This window comes from Neolamprologus brichardi, chromosome 15 (assembly GCF_056152115.1).
Source record: "Neolamprologus brichardi isolate AB-2024 chromosome 15, ASM5615211v1, whole genome shotgun sequence".
Taxonomy (NCBI): Eukaryota; Metazoa; Chordata; class Actinopteri; order Cichliformes; family Cichlidae; genus Neolamprologus; species Neolamprologus brichardi.
In genome coordinates this window covers 3896994-3914424 of record NC_142118.1, presented here as the reverse complement: position 1 = coordinate 3914424, position 17431 = coordinate 3896994, and the positions used below count along the sequence as shown (strand labels likewise).

The 17431-nt window shown below is 43.6% G+C and overlaps 1 protein-coding gene across 5 annotated transcripts in view; it reads left to right on the top strand.

The window, feature by feature from the left end:
• klhl29 (kelch-like family member 29) overlaps positions 1-17431 on the top strand; it is a 280861-nt gene that overhangs the window by 214886 nt on the left and 48544 nt on the right. For all 5 annotated transcript variants that reach the window (XM_087852069.1, XM_087852071.1, XM_087852070.1 and 2 more), the window contains one exon: positions 14873-15055. In XM_087852069.1, the coding sequence (XP_087708195.1) occupies positions 14873-15055 (183 nt within the window). The remainder of the gene's footprint in view (positions 1-14872; positions 15056-17431) is intronic.

Genomic DNA, 17431 nt, shown 5'->3' with positions numbered 1-17431 from the left:
CGTGCGTGCGGACACACGCCTCACACCTCCGTTTCTTTACACTCGAGATAAATTTGAGTCGAATTGCACTTTTTCCAGCCTTGAATTTTTTTAAAGTTATTCTTGCGGGACGGATTTTTAATTAACATCCTTTCACATTGAGACTTAAATAATAAGAGTTGCGCTCATGGTGCCGCTGTTCCTTGGCCATTTGTTAGCTGAGCCCAACGAATAATGGATCATTAAGGCTGACTATTTAAAAAAAAAGGAATAAGACAAGTCGTATATATTTAATTTCATGGGGGGGGGATGAATAAAACACCCAAATTGGTTTGCGAGCCAATTAGTTTTGAGTTCTAGGAAAATCTTGTTATTGTTGTTTTGGGGTTTGTTTGTTTTTTCAAGGATGAACAAATGGGACACAGGAAGTTAATTAGCGAGCTTCTGATGGAGCCGGGCCAACTCTTTATCCCCTATGTTTAGGCTTTGTTAAAGACAAGGTATCTGTTTGGCTGGTAGGTAACAGATATAATTCTCTGACATCTTAACCTGAGGTCAGAGTGAAAGGTAAGGGTCGAATATCCCAGCTGATGGTGGGCAAAAGGCAGGGACCAGTTCAGCTTGTATATATAAACTATTGAACGAATTAAGATCGAGGTTTGAAGTTTTTAAAATTCAACGTGTTTGAACTTTTGTTCAAACAGACAATAAAATATCTGATCAGACGAGAGACAGTTTCTAAAGTCAGATTTTTAAATGATCGTCTAACATGCACATCAATAGCCTTACAAATGTGACAAGCTGTACGGTCTCTAAGGATGTCATTAAGACTTCGTGAGGATTTATGCTTGAGTGCGTTAACTCCGTAGCTGTGTCGTAACGCTAACCCCCCTGGAAGTGTAGCTAAATGTCAGGTCGACGTAACCCGAAACTACTGCGATTGGCCCGTTCAGTACTCGATTCCTCCTGTGCCACCCCTGCTGGATGGGTCGGTGGGCGGGCTGCGTGGACACCCAAGTTAACACCCATCTGATTCAAGCTCAAGGTCAGAGGTCACCTTTGTACTGACACCTCATTTTATATCAATGAAGACGTTGTTTGACGACCATTCGAATAGGTTTGGGGGTTTTCCAAAGGTAGCTGCACAGGTAGAGACAGCCACCACTAACTTCTGTTGCACATCCAGTCATTTTATTCCACATCCTGTCAGGGTTCCTGGGTCGTTGACCAAGTATTTTCAGTTCATGTTCACTGTTTATCCTTTACTCTGTGTGCATTATGTTCTAGTTCTTATTCCATGCATCGTTAGTTCAATTGTGTTCAGCTGCTCACCTATCAGTCATTGTTCAGCCAGTTTATTTAGGTCCTCAGTTCTCTCCTGGTCGGCGTCGCGTCATTGACGTTGTCACTGCTGTCTATGCCCCATGTTTGCCTTCCAAGTTCAGATCAGTCAGCCATTCATTCAGTTATCCAGTCCGTCAGCCATCCCCTGTTTTCGTCATTCGTCCCTCACAATAAACACCCTGAATCTTCACCGTGAGTCCTGCGTTTGAGTCCTCCTCTCCACATCCACTCAGCAACCCCTGACACATCCAGGCCTGAGACGTGACAGAAACCACTCGGTTCAGAAAAGAGCTTAAAGGGTTACTCCTAGTAGGCTTTCACAGGATAAAGAGCTAGTAACTGTAAAGTACCATGTTGGTCAGCAATAGCTGTTCTGCACACGGAGCAACATTAGCATTAATGATTTTGTTTTTGTCCATATCATCAGTGTGCATCCACTATTCACTCTCCTTCTAGCTGTTTTCTGAGAGTCCTGGTGTGTTTATACTGTTTGAGCTGTTAAATGTACCAGCTTTACTGAACACGTAGCAGAAAGTGGCTTTTCTGAGAGAGTTTCTCACTGAAATCAGTTGCAGAATGCCAGGAAACTTGACGAGAGAGCAGTAAGAATTTAATGAAGTAAAAGAAATGTGACTTTACAGCCCATAAAAACTTGCCAGTTTTTTAAACATACTAAAAGGCACCAGAGGGTAGAAGTACAAGCTCCCATTCCTAACTGTACATAAGTAAACAACAGCAAATATTAGCTACTTTCTTAATATAGATGTATACGCTTTAGACATGGTTTTCTTTTTTCTGGAGATACTAAATGTGCTTGTGAAATTTCATTTGTTCCAGGGTTTTGCTGAATTAAGCTCATAAATCATGACAAGTGTAAGCTAACCGCTAATAAGAATATTAATGGCCTATGAAGATACACGCTGCAGTGTGCTTATAAGATGGAATAGCAGGAACTTTTTTTTAAGTTTAACAGAAAGTGAGACATTTTAATGAGTACTTGCTCCATTAGCTGCAAGCTCTAAAAAAAAATAAAAAAGTTATTTCTATTGTGGCTAAACAGAAGCAGCCAGATGGTTTTCACACATCCCTTAATTGTCTTGTTTTTGCCAGGTTTTTCTTTATGTAGAATCCTGCTGTGCTGCAATGTTGTAATTTCTCTCCTTCTCTTGCTTTCTTTTTTTTTGGACTTAATTGCTCGGTTTTTATTGATTGTTAATCAGTCACTCTGACAAGCCCTGGCATGTCACGTTTTGTTTTGCTCTTTGCAGAGTAAATAATACTGTGTTGATGGGGAAAAAATAGAATAAGATCAATCTGTTTGTAACGATACTGGACGACGTCCAGGAGGCGATCGTGGCTCAAGAGTTGGGAGTTCGCCTTGTAATTGGAAGGCTGCCGGTTTGAGCCCCGGCTTGGACAGTCTCAGTCGTTGTGTCCTTGGGTAAGACACTTCACCCGTTGCCTACTGGTGGTGGTCAGAGGGCCCGATGGCGCCAGTGTCCGGCAGCCTCACCCAGTGTTGCCAACTTAGCAACTTTGTCGCTATATTTAGCAAGTTTTCAGACCCCCTTAGCGACTTTTTTTCTAAAAAGCGACTAGCGACAAATCTGGTGACTTTTTCTGGTATTATTGGAGACTTATTTATGACGACTTTTTGACGTGAAAACGCATATCGCTCTTACTCTCAACAAGCAGCGGTGCTGCCGTGGGCGTCTCACCCGTGCCAAAGCGCTCACGGGCGGAGGATAGTCCTCCCCCAGCTGCTATCAGGGCAGGTGATGTTCACACCTGTGCGTCCAAACGGCAAATGAATCGCGCATGAGCGAAGCCTCTGCTCCAGCACTGACTGTAATGCAGTCAGTTCTTCCTTTACTGTTATGCTGTTTTGTGGATCACAAGGTTTTACTACTACTACTTATAAACACACACTCTCACACACATTAACTCCACCAGAGTGCCTATTTCGGGTCACTTTTGCCGGTCCAGGCCCGGATAAAGGAGCAGGGTTGGAATTGTGACATTAAAAAACAATAATTGCTAAAATAAATTAAATTTGTATTTCTAAATAAATTCTAAATGCATTTAGGACGTTTTTTAATCACTTTATGTCTCTTCCACGATGTTATTTCTCTCTCCAACAACGTAGGTTACAATTACATTAGCATGACAAATTATGGAAATTAGGTGATGACGTCATTTGGCGACTTCTAGCGGCTTTTAGGACAGCCAATAGCGATTTTCCTTACTAAGGAGTTGGCAACACTGGCCTCACCTCCGTCAGTGCGCCCCAGGGTGGCTGTGACTACAATGTAGCTGCCATCACCAGTGTGTGGATGTGTGTGTGAATGGGTGGATGACTGGATATGTAAAGCGCTTTGGGGTCCTTAGGGACTAGTAAAGCGCTATATAAATACAGGCCATTTACGTTAGGGCAAAGCTCATTTTTTTCCTCTGGAGACAAAAGTCGTGAAACCCGAATCACAACCGTGACATGAAGTTCATTCTTCAGCTGAGATATTCGTGTACCTTATAAAAAACTAATTCTTCTAACTTAAATTTCATTGGATGCTAATTAAGAAGCCAAGAAATGTGTTCGGCATCGAAACGGGCTCTCTGTGATCTTCAAATACAAATGCAGTTTTAAAACTAGATGTGTTAATACGCTCGGTTACTGCGTGAATGTGTGTGCACCGATATGTTGCATCTTTTTTTTTTGTAGTTTTTTTAAACATAATGTGCACCATCGATTTAATGTTTTTTTTCCTCTTGTCACCCCTAATTTACCTCGGTTTGCTGCTGCATCTGTGCATTTTGCGTTAACTGCCTTCTGTCTTTCACATTTGGCCCAAAAAGTCTTGGGTAAAGTGAAAACTATGGGTGTCTCGTAATGAATCCGTGGCATTTTGTGTAGTGTATGTGAATCCATTAGCTGCTAATTGGTTAATTAGACTGTGGATGTGCATCTGATTAGCTGTCATTAGACTTTGCAGGGGATCGGGAGGGGATTAAACAGCCGCCGGCGCTGCAAATTTTACCTTCAACCATTTTTGCCTTAAGTCGTATGAGTTGCACTCCAGCTTTGAGGGGTGTTGACATCCATATGCAGTTTGTGTTTGCCTGCTATTAAGCAGCAAGCAAAGTTTTCTTTTGTGTGCATGCTGTGTGCGAATGTGCGTGCACCCAGACAAACTCATACATTATGCTCCCATTTCCCTCTCTCCACATGTGTCACTGTGCTCGGCTCAGAGGAGGGTGGAGAGCGCCAGGGCAAACTGTTAACTCAACCCAGCCAAGTGGAATAGCACTCAGACAAATGAGCTGTAATGACTAGGAGACGCAGGGGTCCAGCTCGCCTCATACTGTTTCTCTGTCTTTGCTCACTCGCACACACACTCACATTGTTAAAACTTTAAATGCATACACTGTGGGAGGGAAACCTTAAACAGTAGCTGCACTCTCAGCCAGCCTTTCCCTCTGTCCACTTCATCATCTGTAATCAAGCGTTCATGTATCTAAAGCTAGAAAAGTGCAACTGCAGACACATTTACGACTTCGAGTGTGTCGCAGGTTTAGCTTTTTTTTGTCATCCTTAATGCCAGAATAAAAGGAGGTTGTAATTATAGATTACATACTTTTATGAAGTGTTAAAGTAAGAAAATGCTCACAGCAAATTGTTACTGACTGTTTTTACATTCCTGCGACATAAGGCCAGCCAGAAAATGCTGTGCTAGTGGTGGCGGTCTAAAATAGGTGGATTTTATTAGATCAGCAAGCACAAATAGTGCGGCTTGCATCCACAGTTTAGAGACAATAAAAGCAGGCTGTTGTGCGAGGTCCTAAAGGCCCGTAGGCGTGACATTCATCTACTCGTTCACACCTCCGCCAGCCAGGAGATCCTTGGAGAGTAGTCGTAGCGTGCCACCACTGCAAAGAAAGGAGAACAACACTCACAGCTTGTAAAGAGAGCTAGAGCAAGAGCAAGAAGATCATCAGATATAGTTCTTCTGAAGTCTGCCACCTACTGCTTTTGGCTCGGGTCTGAAACCGCTCTGCTTCGCTGATCCCCCTCCGGTGCTTCCTCATCACTGCTGACAGCAGTTCTTTTTGGTGGAATAATTGAATTTATTTGTCATCTTTCTGTGTGGATGCACAGCCTCAATGCTAACCATTAGGCAAAAGTGATGGCGACTGGGAGGCTGTCAGCAGTTTGGAAAGACAATTGTGTGCTTTGCTGGGTCCTGTTTTTTATGTCAGGACTTTGTTGATTGTTGTCCTGCTCTGTAATTATTCAGCATGGTTTGTCTTGTAGAGCCAATGCAGCATGAGATTACTCTGCCTCACCTCTCAAACCGGAAACACGGGATGCAGGAGAATGTGCCAGAAATGTCTTAATCGCTCTCTGCGAAGAGTGCCCTTCAGCAGATTCCTCTTCCGATTTTATTTCTGGAGTCTGAGATTGGTATTTTAGGAGGGGGAGAGGGGGAGCGAGGGAGACAGAACAAGTGAGCGCAGAAGAGAGAAACTTAGATGCAGCTATGCACTGGAGAATTGGGTGTATGAGTTTTTTGATATTCCTTGGGCTTATCAGTGAAAATCTCAGCAAACACAACTGTCCCGGCTCATAAATGTAACATGGAGGCAGTAAATCCAGAAGAGATAACCATCGGTCCGAGCGTCTGCGGGGGCTGCAGCCAAAATTAAGGTTCCCTCCACTTGTCCACTTGTGACTGCTGCCAGCCCGAGCTCCCAGGAAGGGAGGGAAAGGGCAAGGGAGGAGGGGAACGAGTGAACGATTGCTTCCCCAGCCGGTGCCAGAAACCTTGACTCATCCTGTTCCTGAGCCGCAGTTCGTGCTCACGAGCAAAGTGAACAGCATTTACAGAAGCACGGATCGGTCTCAGCATCGTTCATGCCACATCTGGTACTCTGACCTGCTGTACCTGCTGCGAGGCTGGAAGGATGCATCAGCCTCATCCAATATTCAACAGGAGGGATGGGGCGAGCCTGCTTTGGGCTCTGTCGTCGCATGTGCTGACGGTGCAGATTGAGGCATTTGGATGGAAAGTGCATCGAATCATCGAATCATCAGCCCAGAAGGTTTAGATCCACTATATGTTGAATTCTAAAGGAACTGACATGTTTTTCTTTTATTGGACAAAACAAAGTTTAAAAATTAAGATATACTTGGACTCGTTACCTTCAGTAAAGTGCTCTGATCCTCGTTTATGCTCGCTCCACAGCACCTCAGTGCCTTCCTACCACTCCCCTACAGCATCAACAGTGTGCAGCGCTTGCTAAAAAGCAAAAAAACCCCTAAAAAATAAAAGTTTAATCCCAAACATGAGCAACATTTATCACGGTGCTATTTTGGTCGATGTCTAGGATCTTCACTCGCTCCCACCTGTGCGTTGTAAGCACGGGCAAAAAGACGTTAACTACAGTTCACTTAGTAGTCACTGGTATCATTAATAGAAAAGATCATTTTAATATTCTAAATGATTTCTATTGTACACACAGAAACCAGTTTTTGTACATGTGAAGCTCTCATTGCCCATTCCTCTAGCAGTGTAGCTAGCTCGGTCTATGGAGGGGGATTTCGAGGTGAACTGAGCCTCTAAGTGTTGTTCGAGGACACTTAAACCCTTCACGACGTTTGTTTTTCCCTTCTAAGGAGACCAGTCATCACTGCAGATTTTCAGTCAACAGATGCCCAGCAGACAATAAAATGCACACACGCTGCACGAACGCAAGCACACAAGATCCATTTCAAGCATGCTCACTGCACCCTCCCTGGACTTTCCTTTGGAGCCCTTTGGCCCTCTGATCCTCACCGTAGCAAATTAACACCCCGGGAGAGAAATTATGGGATTCGGAGGGGGGAAAAATGCTAAAGAGAGAGAATGGAGAGAAGCGGCTCAGATAAGAGAAAACGGCTCTGCGGCTGTCACTGGGACTGTGATACCCAATGAGAAAAAGTCTTCATCCTCATAGTTTTCTGCACTTAAACTCTATATGAATGTATATTATTTACACATATATCTATGCACGCTTTTGTAAACAAAACCAAAAAAACAGATTTTCCCTGTTTGTTTTTTTTGTCACATTAGACGAGATGGTTGTCGTTTGTGTGGTCTTATGATTTATGTGTCTAATGTCTGGCTGCAAAGCAGATAGAGATAGGGAGAGACTTATGGAAAATAGAGCTGAAATTGACATAATCTTACAGTCTGAACAGTTATTTGAGCAGTGTTCTCATTTATAAATTATATGGTTTTCATGCTTTACACCTCCTCTACTAAGCACTAAGGAGAAAATGTACAGTTAATATAAAAAAGAGAACGTGGAGAAGTGCTTTAAATCAATTTTCAGAGCAGATCGTGTATATAAATATATATATATAGAATGTTTGATAGTGTCATTTACTGAAGACGTGTTGTGTACAGTAATAAATCTCTTCAAGCTGAATTGAGTGCACTTAATGACCAGATCAGTAGCTTTTGGTAATAGCGCCCCACACTGGTGGGTGAAAGTGTTAAGACTACTCAACTACAGTAAGTAACTATTTATGAACAACATCAAAGTCCACAACAATTACTATGTTGCAATCATGCATCACTCCAACCAGTCGATGCAGATGGCTCCGCCCCTCCCTGAGCCTTGCTCCGTCTGAGGTTTCTTCCTGTTAAAAGGGAGTTTTTCTCTCCCACTGTCGCCAAGTGCTCGCTCATAGGGGATGCTTGGGGTTTTCAATTCAATTCAATTTTATTTATATAGCGCCAAGTCACAACAAAAGTCGCCTCAAGTCACTTCATAGATACAGAGAAAAACCCAACAATCATATGACCCCCTGTGAGCAAGCACTTTGGTGACAGTGGGAAGGAAAAACTCCCTTTTAACAGGAAGAAACCTCCAGCAGAACCAGGCTCAGGGAGGGGCGGAGCCATCTGCTGCGACCGGTTGGGGTGAGAGAAGGAAAACATGAGAGAAGGATTAGATAAGATAAGATACCTTTATTAGTCCCACGAGTGGGAAATTTCATGTTAAGGCTGCCAACCAATTGTAGGGATTTACCTTACAGTGTAAAGCAAGTTGAGGTGAATGCTGTTGTGGTTTGGCACCCTTAATAAAACTAAATTGCAATGAATTTCAGCAGAGCGATTCCCCAAAAATTAGTGGTCGGACATTTGGCATAGCTCTGCTTGGTGAGCCATGTGTCCTTAAAAACTTTGAGACAGCTGGAAAAGTGCAGGACAAAAGAAATGATGACAGGCCTTAAAAATAAAAGAACTATATCTGAAAGTCACGTACTTAAGAAATAAGAAAAATGTCCATCAAAGACCTGAGAGAGCCATCTGGAAGTTCAGTTGATCCACCTACAGTTCACTAAAGCCTGATCAGAAATCACTGTGGAGGGGTGGCTGTCAAAAAGGGTTCTTAAGGAAGGGAAACGGGGAGAAAAGATGGGCATGCCAAATTACACAAGAACTGGACTGAAAATCAGTAGCTAATTGGACTTGCCTGAAGTACGTTATAATGTGCTCTGATTGGTGGTTAAGCTGTCAGGCAGCGAATGACAGCCCGAACATTCAAAAAGTTTGCACTGGATCTGAATGAGTTCAATGTGGACTACCTGCTGGTAGCCTAAATAAGTTCTTTTAAAACACAAAGAAGTATAAAAATTGATCTTAGAGCTCAAGTCAGAAGCACAATGCTGCTTTTCCAACTAACAAGCCAAACTGTTAAATTATCAAAGTTACTGAAAGGAAAAGAAGCAAAATTCACACATTTAAAAATCTGCAACCGTGAAACTTTAGTTAGTCGCACCGTATCGTAGCTCTACTTCTGAGGAACGTAATACAAAAATAGCTGTATATGTTTTGCATGTAAAAGAAACTTGCAAATGTAGGTATTGCTCAAGGATAAGATAAACTGGGAGTCACAGTTCAGTTTCAAATGGTTATTTATTTACAAGCTATAAATTGGATGTCAGTAAGAGTCAAGCGAGCGAACATCTGGATGTATCCATGATGAACGTTGGGTGGGACTCGGAGGGTGGTCCATTCACCTTGTCTGTCTGAGAGGTCAGGCAAGTGTAATAAATCATCCAGGTGATCCACTCTAGTACCTGAACTTCAAAGCTGAGATTTGTTTCTTCGGTGCTGGACTGTAGTACACACTGGTAATTAGATATTGAGAGTACAGCTTGTCTGGATTGTATCGAAACTAAAGTCTCAAGTTCCACTCTGAGTTACTTCTATCCCACTTGTTTTTGTCTCTGTGACTTCACCCAGCCGAACCCCCAATGCCCCTGTGGCCCTTCTGCTGCAAAGTATGCCTGGTTAAAGCAAGGTCATAAAAGGCTGCGAAAGGTAAAAAGTGCACAAGGCAAAAGAGCAGGAAGCAGTGAAGGAAGATGAAATGGCGAATACGTCGGAAGGTAGAGCAAAGACTCTTGGGGTTTAAGAGAAAAAGAACGGAAGAGAAAGAAAGCAGGAGAGAGGGCAAAGTCTCCCGTAGGTTGAGAGAATGAGAGAGATGTTAGCCACGGGGTTAAAAAAACAGCAGAGCAAGAAGGAAAGGCAGGTCGCAGCACGAGGCAGAGACCAAGGAGACCAATAAAAAGGTGAAATAAGACCCATTGTGCAAGCAGGGAAAGAGAAAAAAAACACTCTTCTCATTCTGTCTTTATCTTAATATCAGCCTTGCTGACGATACATCTGTGTACAAGTGTGTGTTTGCATCCACATCGAGAATCCAGCATGGGGTAAAGCATGGGCCGTGTGCTCCCGTCAAAGATGGGTTTCATTTAGTTGAATTGGGTGGAAGTGATGCACAGAAACGTTCAGGGGTATTTGTGTGTGGTCACATCATACTACGTGGGTGGGCTTCAATTTGAGAATCAGCTCTTACACAAGCCTGCCCGTCCCTCAGACTACATCCTTTTCTGGAGCTTTTTGTATTGCCACACAATACGCCTCCTCCTGTCACCTTGTTTTTCCTCTTTATGCTCGCTCTCTGCCATGCTGCTAAACTCATCCGCCGTCTGTGTTTCTAATGTCAAACAGATGTAACTGATATTTTTCTCTGATGGGCAAAAATCTCTGTCTAGCTGATGAACATTAGTTCCATTTAAGAGGGACTTAGCTTCTGCTAATGTACTAATAAATGGTAGATGTAGCTATCACGATGTCACCTATTGGTTTCCAGTTCTGAAGCCTCAAGATGAGCTTTTTCGCTGTCTTGGTCATTGATTGAAAGCCCCGGTATACCAATCCTGCTGGTCAGTTCGCATGCTTATCACACAGCCACATACATTTATGCTCGCCATTTCAGTGCAAGGGCAAGACAGTGGTTAGCATTGTTGCCTCACAGCAAGCAGGTCCTGAGTGTTCCTCCCACAGCCAACATGCATTACTGGGGTTAGGTTCATTGGTAATTCTAAATTACCCTTGTGAATGTGAGTCTGTATCTCTCTGGGTATCTGTGTCAGAATGGAGTACCCTGCCTCCCGCCCTTTGGTAGCTGGGATAGGCTCCAGCTCCTACGCTGAGGTCATGTCCACACTAACACGTTTTCGTTTGACAACACATCGTTTTCTCTCTGCTTTGGTCCACACTGACGCGTTTTGAAAACACTCTCGAAAACGAATAGAAGACGGTGCTTTCGCGTGGCAATGTGGACAGCAAAAACTGAGACTTTTCGAAAATGATGATGCATTTTAGTCATGTGATGCAGTCATGTGACCAATTAAACTAAGATAGCGGAGAGCATTATACAGCAGTTGTTTTGTTTGCTCTCAGTTTTGACAGCCCTATTAAAGATTAATATCAGTTTGTACATGCTCCTGATAGCTTTTCTTTAAATTCTTTCATCCTCACTCACTTTTGCAACTTTGTGCTTTTGTGTTACTCGCGGCAACAACTCCACCTCATTGTCAGTCAATGAACCAACATGTTTCTCTGTGTATCCTGAATGTTTAAATAAGCAACCTTTAGTAAAAACGCAACTATAGCAGCTCAAAGAGTGAAGTCCAGATCGGGCTGTCATCGGTAGTTTGCATCACCGCTACTACTGACAAACCATCAAACTAGCAGGTCTGAACACTGAAGCCAGTGTGGGTCACTGTGTATCTCTATTTCTTGTTCATGGCCACCTGAGGACACTTTGGTTTCCATAAGCAGTCGGATTGTTAAGACGGTGACCTCAGTGAGCTCTTTCATAATGAAAAAAGACTAAAAGGACTCTCTGTACCGCTTTCCCCCTGCCATTATGCTCTCTCGCTACAGCCTACGTGCGTCTGCTCACCCGATACACGGCCTCACATTGATAGCATTGCTATCAGTATTTGGATAGAGACGTCCATCCCAGTTTAAACTCTTGTGCAGCACTACTTTTGACATAATAGATCTACCTCACCATGTTCTTGGTCCCCACTGGAACCAAAAACAGGAACTGCAACCACATTTAAAAACCTCCCCTAACCAACCCTGTTCACAAGAGGACTTCCCAAACCAAACTGATCTGATTTAGGTCCAAACCAGATGCAGCTGATATTGTCACTTGTGTTATTTAACAGATAAAAGGACACAACGTCCAATCAATTAAAAACACACACAAATAAAGCAGTTTGTTACTCAAACCTTGAGTTAAGCTGATGTTTTTATTTCCTTAAATACAGTCAGATGGAAAGTATACCAACAATGCAACAAAAGGTCAGTAACTATCAGGAGGAGGAGGCATTTTCTCCCCCAGCAGTCACGGGTATAAACTCTGTCGAGGAGAAAAAAAAGGAGAGCTGTCAGAACTTGGTTATCCCTTCATCCCCAACCGCTCGTCTCTATCCTTCGATTCTCCATCCCTTCATCCCTCCACCTAACTGGTATCAAACCTCACGCTGACTGACAGCCATCCCTGTGAGGCTTCATTGTCTGAGAAAAAACGAACACACACACAGACGCGCGCACGCACCAGCCATCTGAGCCGATGCCACGACTCCCCGTCAGCGGTTGCCGTACTCGTGTTTTGTTGCGTTCTGACAGGCTGGTGTCGGCTTATGCGGGCCTGCAAATGCGTTCGGGGCTTCAGAGGTCAGAGGTGCGCCGCAGCGTCAGCGCCCAGATGTGTACTCTCCCTGACGTGTCTGGCCAAGCAGAAAGCTACCAGGAACAACCCTGCACATGTGCACTAGATGATAATAAAGACCCGAGGTGCGCATCCACTTAGGCACGTTGACTCGGCACGTGGAATCATTTGTTTGTCTTATTAAAGTCGAGCTCAATCGTCATATTTTCGAATTCCAGCTGCAAAAACATACCCGCGATATCAGGAAATTCAGTTTAACACATCGTCCGCATTGTCTTAAGATGCAATTAAATGGAATATGTCTTCCTGAACAATACAAACCTACGTGGCTTTTAAAAGAGCCCTTTAAACTGTGCAACACTGATTGATGTGCACGCACAAGAAAGAAAATCCCAAATTGGCTCAGTTATAGAAACAGAAACTTTGCCAAGTTAATTGAGCCAGTCACTATCAACAAAAGTGAAACAGCTAATAAGATGAAGGAAAAGGGGGATGAAAAAAGATGAAAAATTCAATCCTATAAAGGCGAGGAAAAGAGTCGCACGTTTACAGTCCAGTAAAGTTGCAAAATAACGTGATCAAGAGAAATGGAGTAAAAACATGTAGAGTAATAGCAACTCATCACGGGGAGGAACTAACAGAATAGTGTCAGTATAATTAATCTGTGAGTGTGTGAAGGTTGGAGGCTCATGAGTGGGAAGACAAAGACTTTTCTTTTTGTTTGGGTTGCTTTTGTTTTGCTTTTTTGGCAAAGGACCGCCGCTGTAACCGTGACTGTCCTATGAAATTGCGCGCTCATTTACTAGCTGATTGCCCAGGGTCTGTTGGAGGTCTCGGGCCGATTGAGGCTTGAAGTCCTGGGCTGTGAAAACAGGGAACAAGTTCAAGACAAAATCTTTTTTTTAAAAACTGCACTTCAAGTTTGCGAATCTTTAAAACACATCCAGAGCGGGCGGCGGCGTGCAAAACTCTTACGTCTTCTGCACAATGCCAAAACCTTCATCTCTGCGGTGACACTTTCACAATTTCTTCTCGAGCCATCGCTTTCTTTCGCATCCCACGCGGAGGACCACATTCTTAAAAACCTCACTGGAGGAGAGCCAGCCGGCTTTAAGCTGTCCACTAAGTCTAAGCTGTATGTCCACGATATGTCTGAGGCAGCGCTTACTGGCTCTGTCTGTTTGCTCAGCTTCAGCAAAGCCCATTGTAGTTTTTGTATCTCCTCGTCTTTTACCCTTGTTCCCCTTCCAAGAGAAAAGCCCTCTGTTTTTACCAGCATTGAAAGACAAGTGAATTTTAAGAAGAAATAAAAAGGGAAAAAAATGATAAGGGGATAATTTTAACAGGAAGAAGCAGAAGGAAAAGACGGCCGCCTGAGGATGTGCGCTGGTGGGAGAGTTCACGCAAGGAAGAGTATCGATCCAAGCAGGTGAACCAGGGGTTCGCCCTGGTTTGGAGTGTATGAAGATTAGCTCTCCTGCCTCCACCTTTCCCTCCATATTTCTCTCTCCTCTCGCACAGTCTCTATCCCTCCTTATCATCCTCCTCTCCCTCCCTGGCTCGCCTCCCTCTGCCCACCTGCCTGCCTGCTGCTTACAAACACAGCTCATTTCTGTCTGTCGGCTCGTCGTCTTGCCTGCTCTCTGGAACCTGCTGCTGCTGCCGCCGCCGCCGAAGACTGAGAGGACCTGAGACACGCATGTGGCAGCCTGCCAACCTGTTTGTGTGTTTTGGATCACTGGTGTCTTTATCCACCATCTCCATGTGTGTGTGTGGATGCCTGAGAGCAGAGATCCGGTGAGCTCTTACAGGGATAATCATTGAACGTGTTTCAAGTGTCTTCTTAATCACACGAGCCCCGCCTTCACATACAAATGTACACAAATTGATTTTCCTATTAAGTCTGCAGTTCTCTTATGGCACGCCAAAGTGGTGCGTGTTTCACTACGAGTGCGTGTGCGCGGGCGTGTGTGTGTTTGGGCAAATCTATAGGCAAGCGCCTGTAGTACACGTGGGAAGGAAGAATTTGAGAGCTGGGAGGCAACTAAACGAATGGCAGCACCATCAGTCTTGGTAATTGAGTTAAATTTCAACATTTAAATCAGCAGTTTCCTGCGACCAAAGGAAACTTTCCTGCTTTGCATTTTGTTTTGTTTTCCGACAAACGTATTGACTCAGAACAAGAAACTTTTTATTTCTATAACCTCTCAGTATTCAAGTGAAAAATACTTTTTTAAAGCAGGCAATGCGTATACTTTATCTGTACTTAAAAGCCAGACAGCACGCCACAAAACATGTCTGCTGGTTACCGCTGCACTGAGAGCTTCACAAAGAGCCTTTGGTTCAGTCTCGGCCTCTATTTACTGGTGGAAACCTTTCCTGATGACCTGTTCTCTCCCACCTCTTTCCCTCCTTTATCCACCGCAATCATCCTCCTCCATCCTCCTCCTGCTTCTTTGTCCTCTAGGTGTAGCAGAGGTGATAGTTCTCGTGGGAGGGCGTCAGGCTATCGGGATGAACCAGCGCTCTCTGACAGCAGTCACCTGTTTTAACCCCCAGAACAGTAAGTGGTACCCACTGGCCAGCCTGCCCTTCTACGACCGCGAGTTCTTCAGTGTCATCTCGGCGGGAGACAACATCTACCTGTCAGGTGAGCTAAATTGTCCACTCCAGCTGTATAACTGTGGCGTTCCTGTCACAGACATTCAGTGGTGTGGGGCCGGAGATGGGAAAATGATAGAGGGACTTAATAACAGGGCAGTTTTGAAAGGGTAATCCTTAAATGTGTAAATAAACTAAACTGTTAAACGTGTAAGTAAACGAAACTTTTTTTCCCATGAGAGTGTTTTGGGATTACTCGTGTACTTTACAGCCAGGTTTGGCTCTGAAGTACTCCCTTGAAATTTAGCCCAATCGCTTCTTGTTGACACAGGATGATTCACAGGTTAAATTATCAGGTCATGTTTTAGTTCAAAACTGAATTTATGCAAAAGTCTTGACCTTAATGGAACACACTCGGCTACTTTTCTTCTATTTATTCATTTTTTTGGCCTTTGTTAATAAAAAAATTACTAAGCGTGAATTAAATTCTATCATTGTGAGCTTGTTTAGCTCAAATAACTATAGACTCTCATCATCCCACAGCCAGTTGCTCTCGTGATTTATTGTGTGGAACAATATTGATTGTTGTCAAACCCAGGTAAGGGCAGACTTAATGGGGGGGGGAGTCATTTACATCCTCTGTTGAGACGTGCTTTAGTGCCATTAACTGCAACGAGCTGTAATAACAAAAAAAAATCCCACCTCAAGTTCAATTTCAGAGTTCATTTTCCATCTCAGCAAACGCAGTGGTCAAATCAACTTCAGCATGCATGCTTCAACTTTTTAATCAGCACAGACGAGCAACAAGGCAAATTGCTGAAGTAGACCATATAGTGCTATATAAGCTGCAGGGTACCGGCTTAATGGACCTCGAGGCGAGATTAGAATTCGCATATAAACTCGAGCGGTTTTGTTTCTTGGTTTTTATGACGCAGCCTGTAGCTGTATAAATGCTTACGAGCACATTACGGCGTCGGATTAGGAAAGCCACACGTGAGTTAAAGACGGTCACGAAGTTGTCTTCAAAGTTGACATTTGTGACCTCTTTTTATTATAGATGTTTTTCCTCTGTGGCGACTTTGATTTGGCAGAGTGAATCTATCTGACCTTTTATGAAACAGTTCAAGAGTTTTAAAAGGGGGCCAACCTCAAAGCTCACGTGTTGCTTTGAAATCCTTGCTCGGCCGTGTGCTGCACACAACTCAAATGTCTTTTCAGAGAAGTCGTTTTTATATAGAATGGTTTTGGGTTTTTTTTTTAATAGACCTTTTCCCTCTCTGTCTGGCTCTGTAGTTGCTGCAGCGTTCTGCAGTTTGTTTTGCTCCACTGTGGCACACTGTGCACTCTGCGACTCCAACAATGAGACACGTTTAGGTTGCTTCTCTACCAGCAGACGGAATTTCTGCCTCCATGGTTCATTTGTGCGAGATTCTCACACGGTACTCAGACCTTCACATTACACAGTGGAAATGTAACGCGGTTTTCTTTTTCCTGCATGCACCTTTTCCTCTCCCTCTTTTCATATAAATGTAAATGTGTTTTCGGGCATTGGAACAGGTCTGCATGTGTCCTCTGGGAGTCAGACAGCCAGTGGGGAAATCAGGGTTGTTCTTGCCAGCCAATCAACAGGCTCCGGCCTGTAAGCGTCCTCGCACTCTGAACAGGGTCACTGAATCACGGCTGGTGTCACATGTCAAATAACACAGCTAAGAGAGCTGCTCTGAAGACAGCTCAAGCAAGTACAGTTTTCTTGGCTGGCTGGATGACTCAGCAGCAAACAACTTTCTGACGGTTCAAGTTGTCCAAGTCTGCCACTGTTCCTCTTGGGGACTGGAGGGGTGGGCGGGTGGGGGGGACTTCTATATGTACTTTAAGAGTGACTTTTATTAAATATAAAGGGCTAAAAATCAATTTCAGAAATAGTTCTTTAATCTGAAATGATTTCATTTCTATTTCTAATCTAATAGGCGCAGGTGCTGTGCAGGTAAAGGAGCCGCTGTTTGTGCTTTCATCACATCTCATTGATGTTGAATTGCACGAGGAAGCACAGTCATTCTCATTTTCCAGCTTTTGTGACACAACTTTTTCTTTGTGTTTGAGTTGTGAAGTTTGAAATAGAGGAGTGGTGGGAAAGGAGACTGAAAACTTTTCTGTGGCACTTTTTGGAAAGTTACAAAGTGTTAAAAAATAACAAAAAAAAATCCATGTAATAGAAGTAAAAAGAAACCACTATATTAGATATAAACTCAATTTCATTTCATTTATTTAGATGGCACCCAATCAACACAACAGTTGCCTCACGGCGGTTTATTTTGTAAAATCAGATGCCTCCATGTGAGCAAGCACTTGGTGACAGCAGGAAGGAAAAACTTCCTTTTGACAGGAAGAAACCTCTGGCAGAACTGCAGTCATCTGCCATGACCAG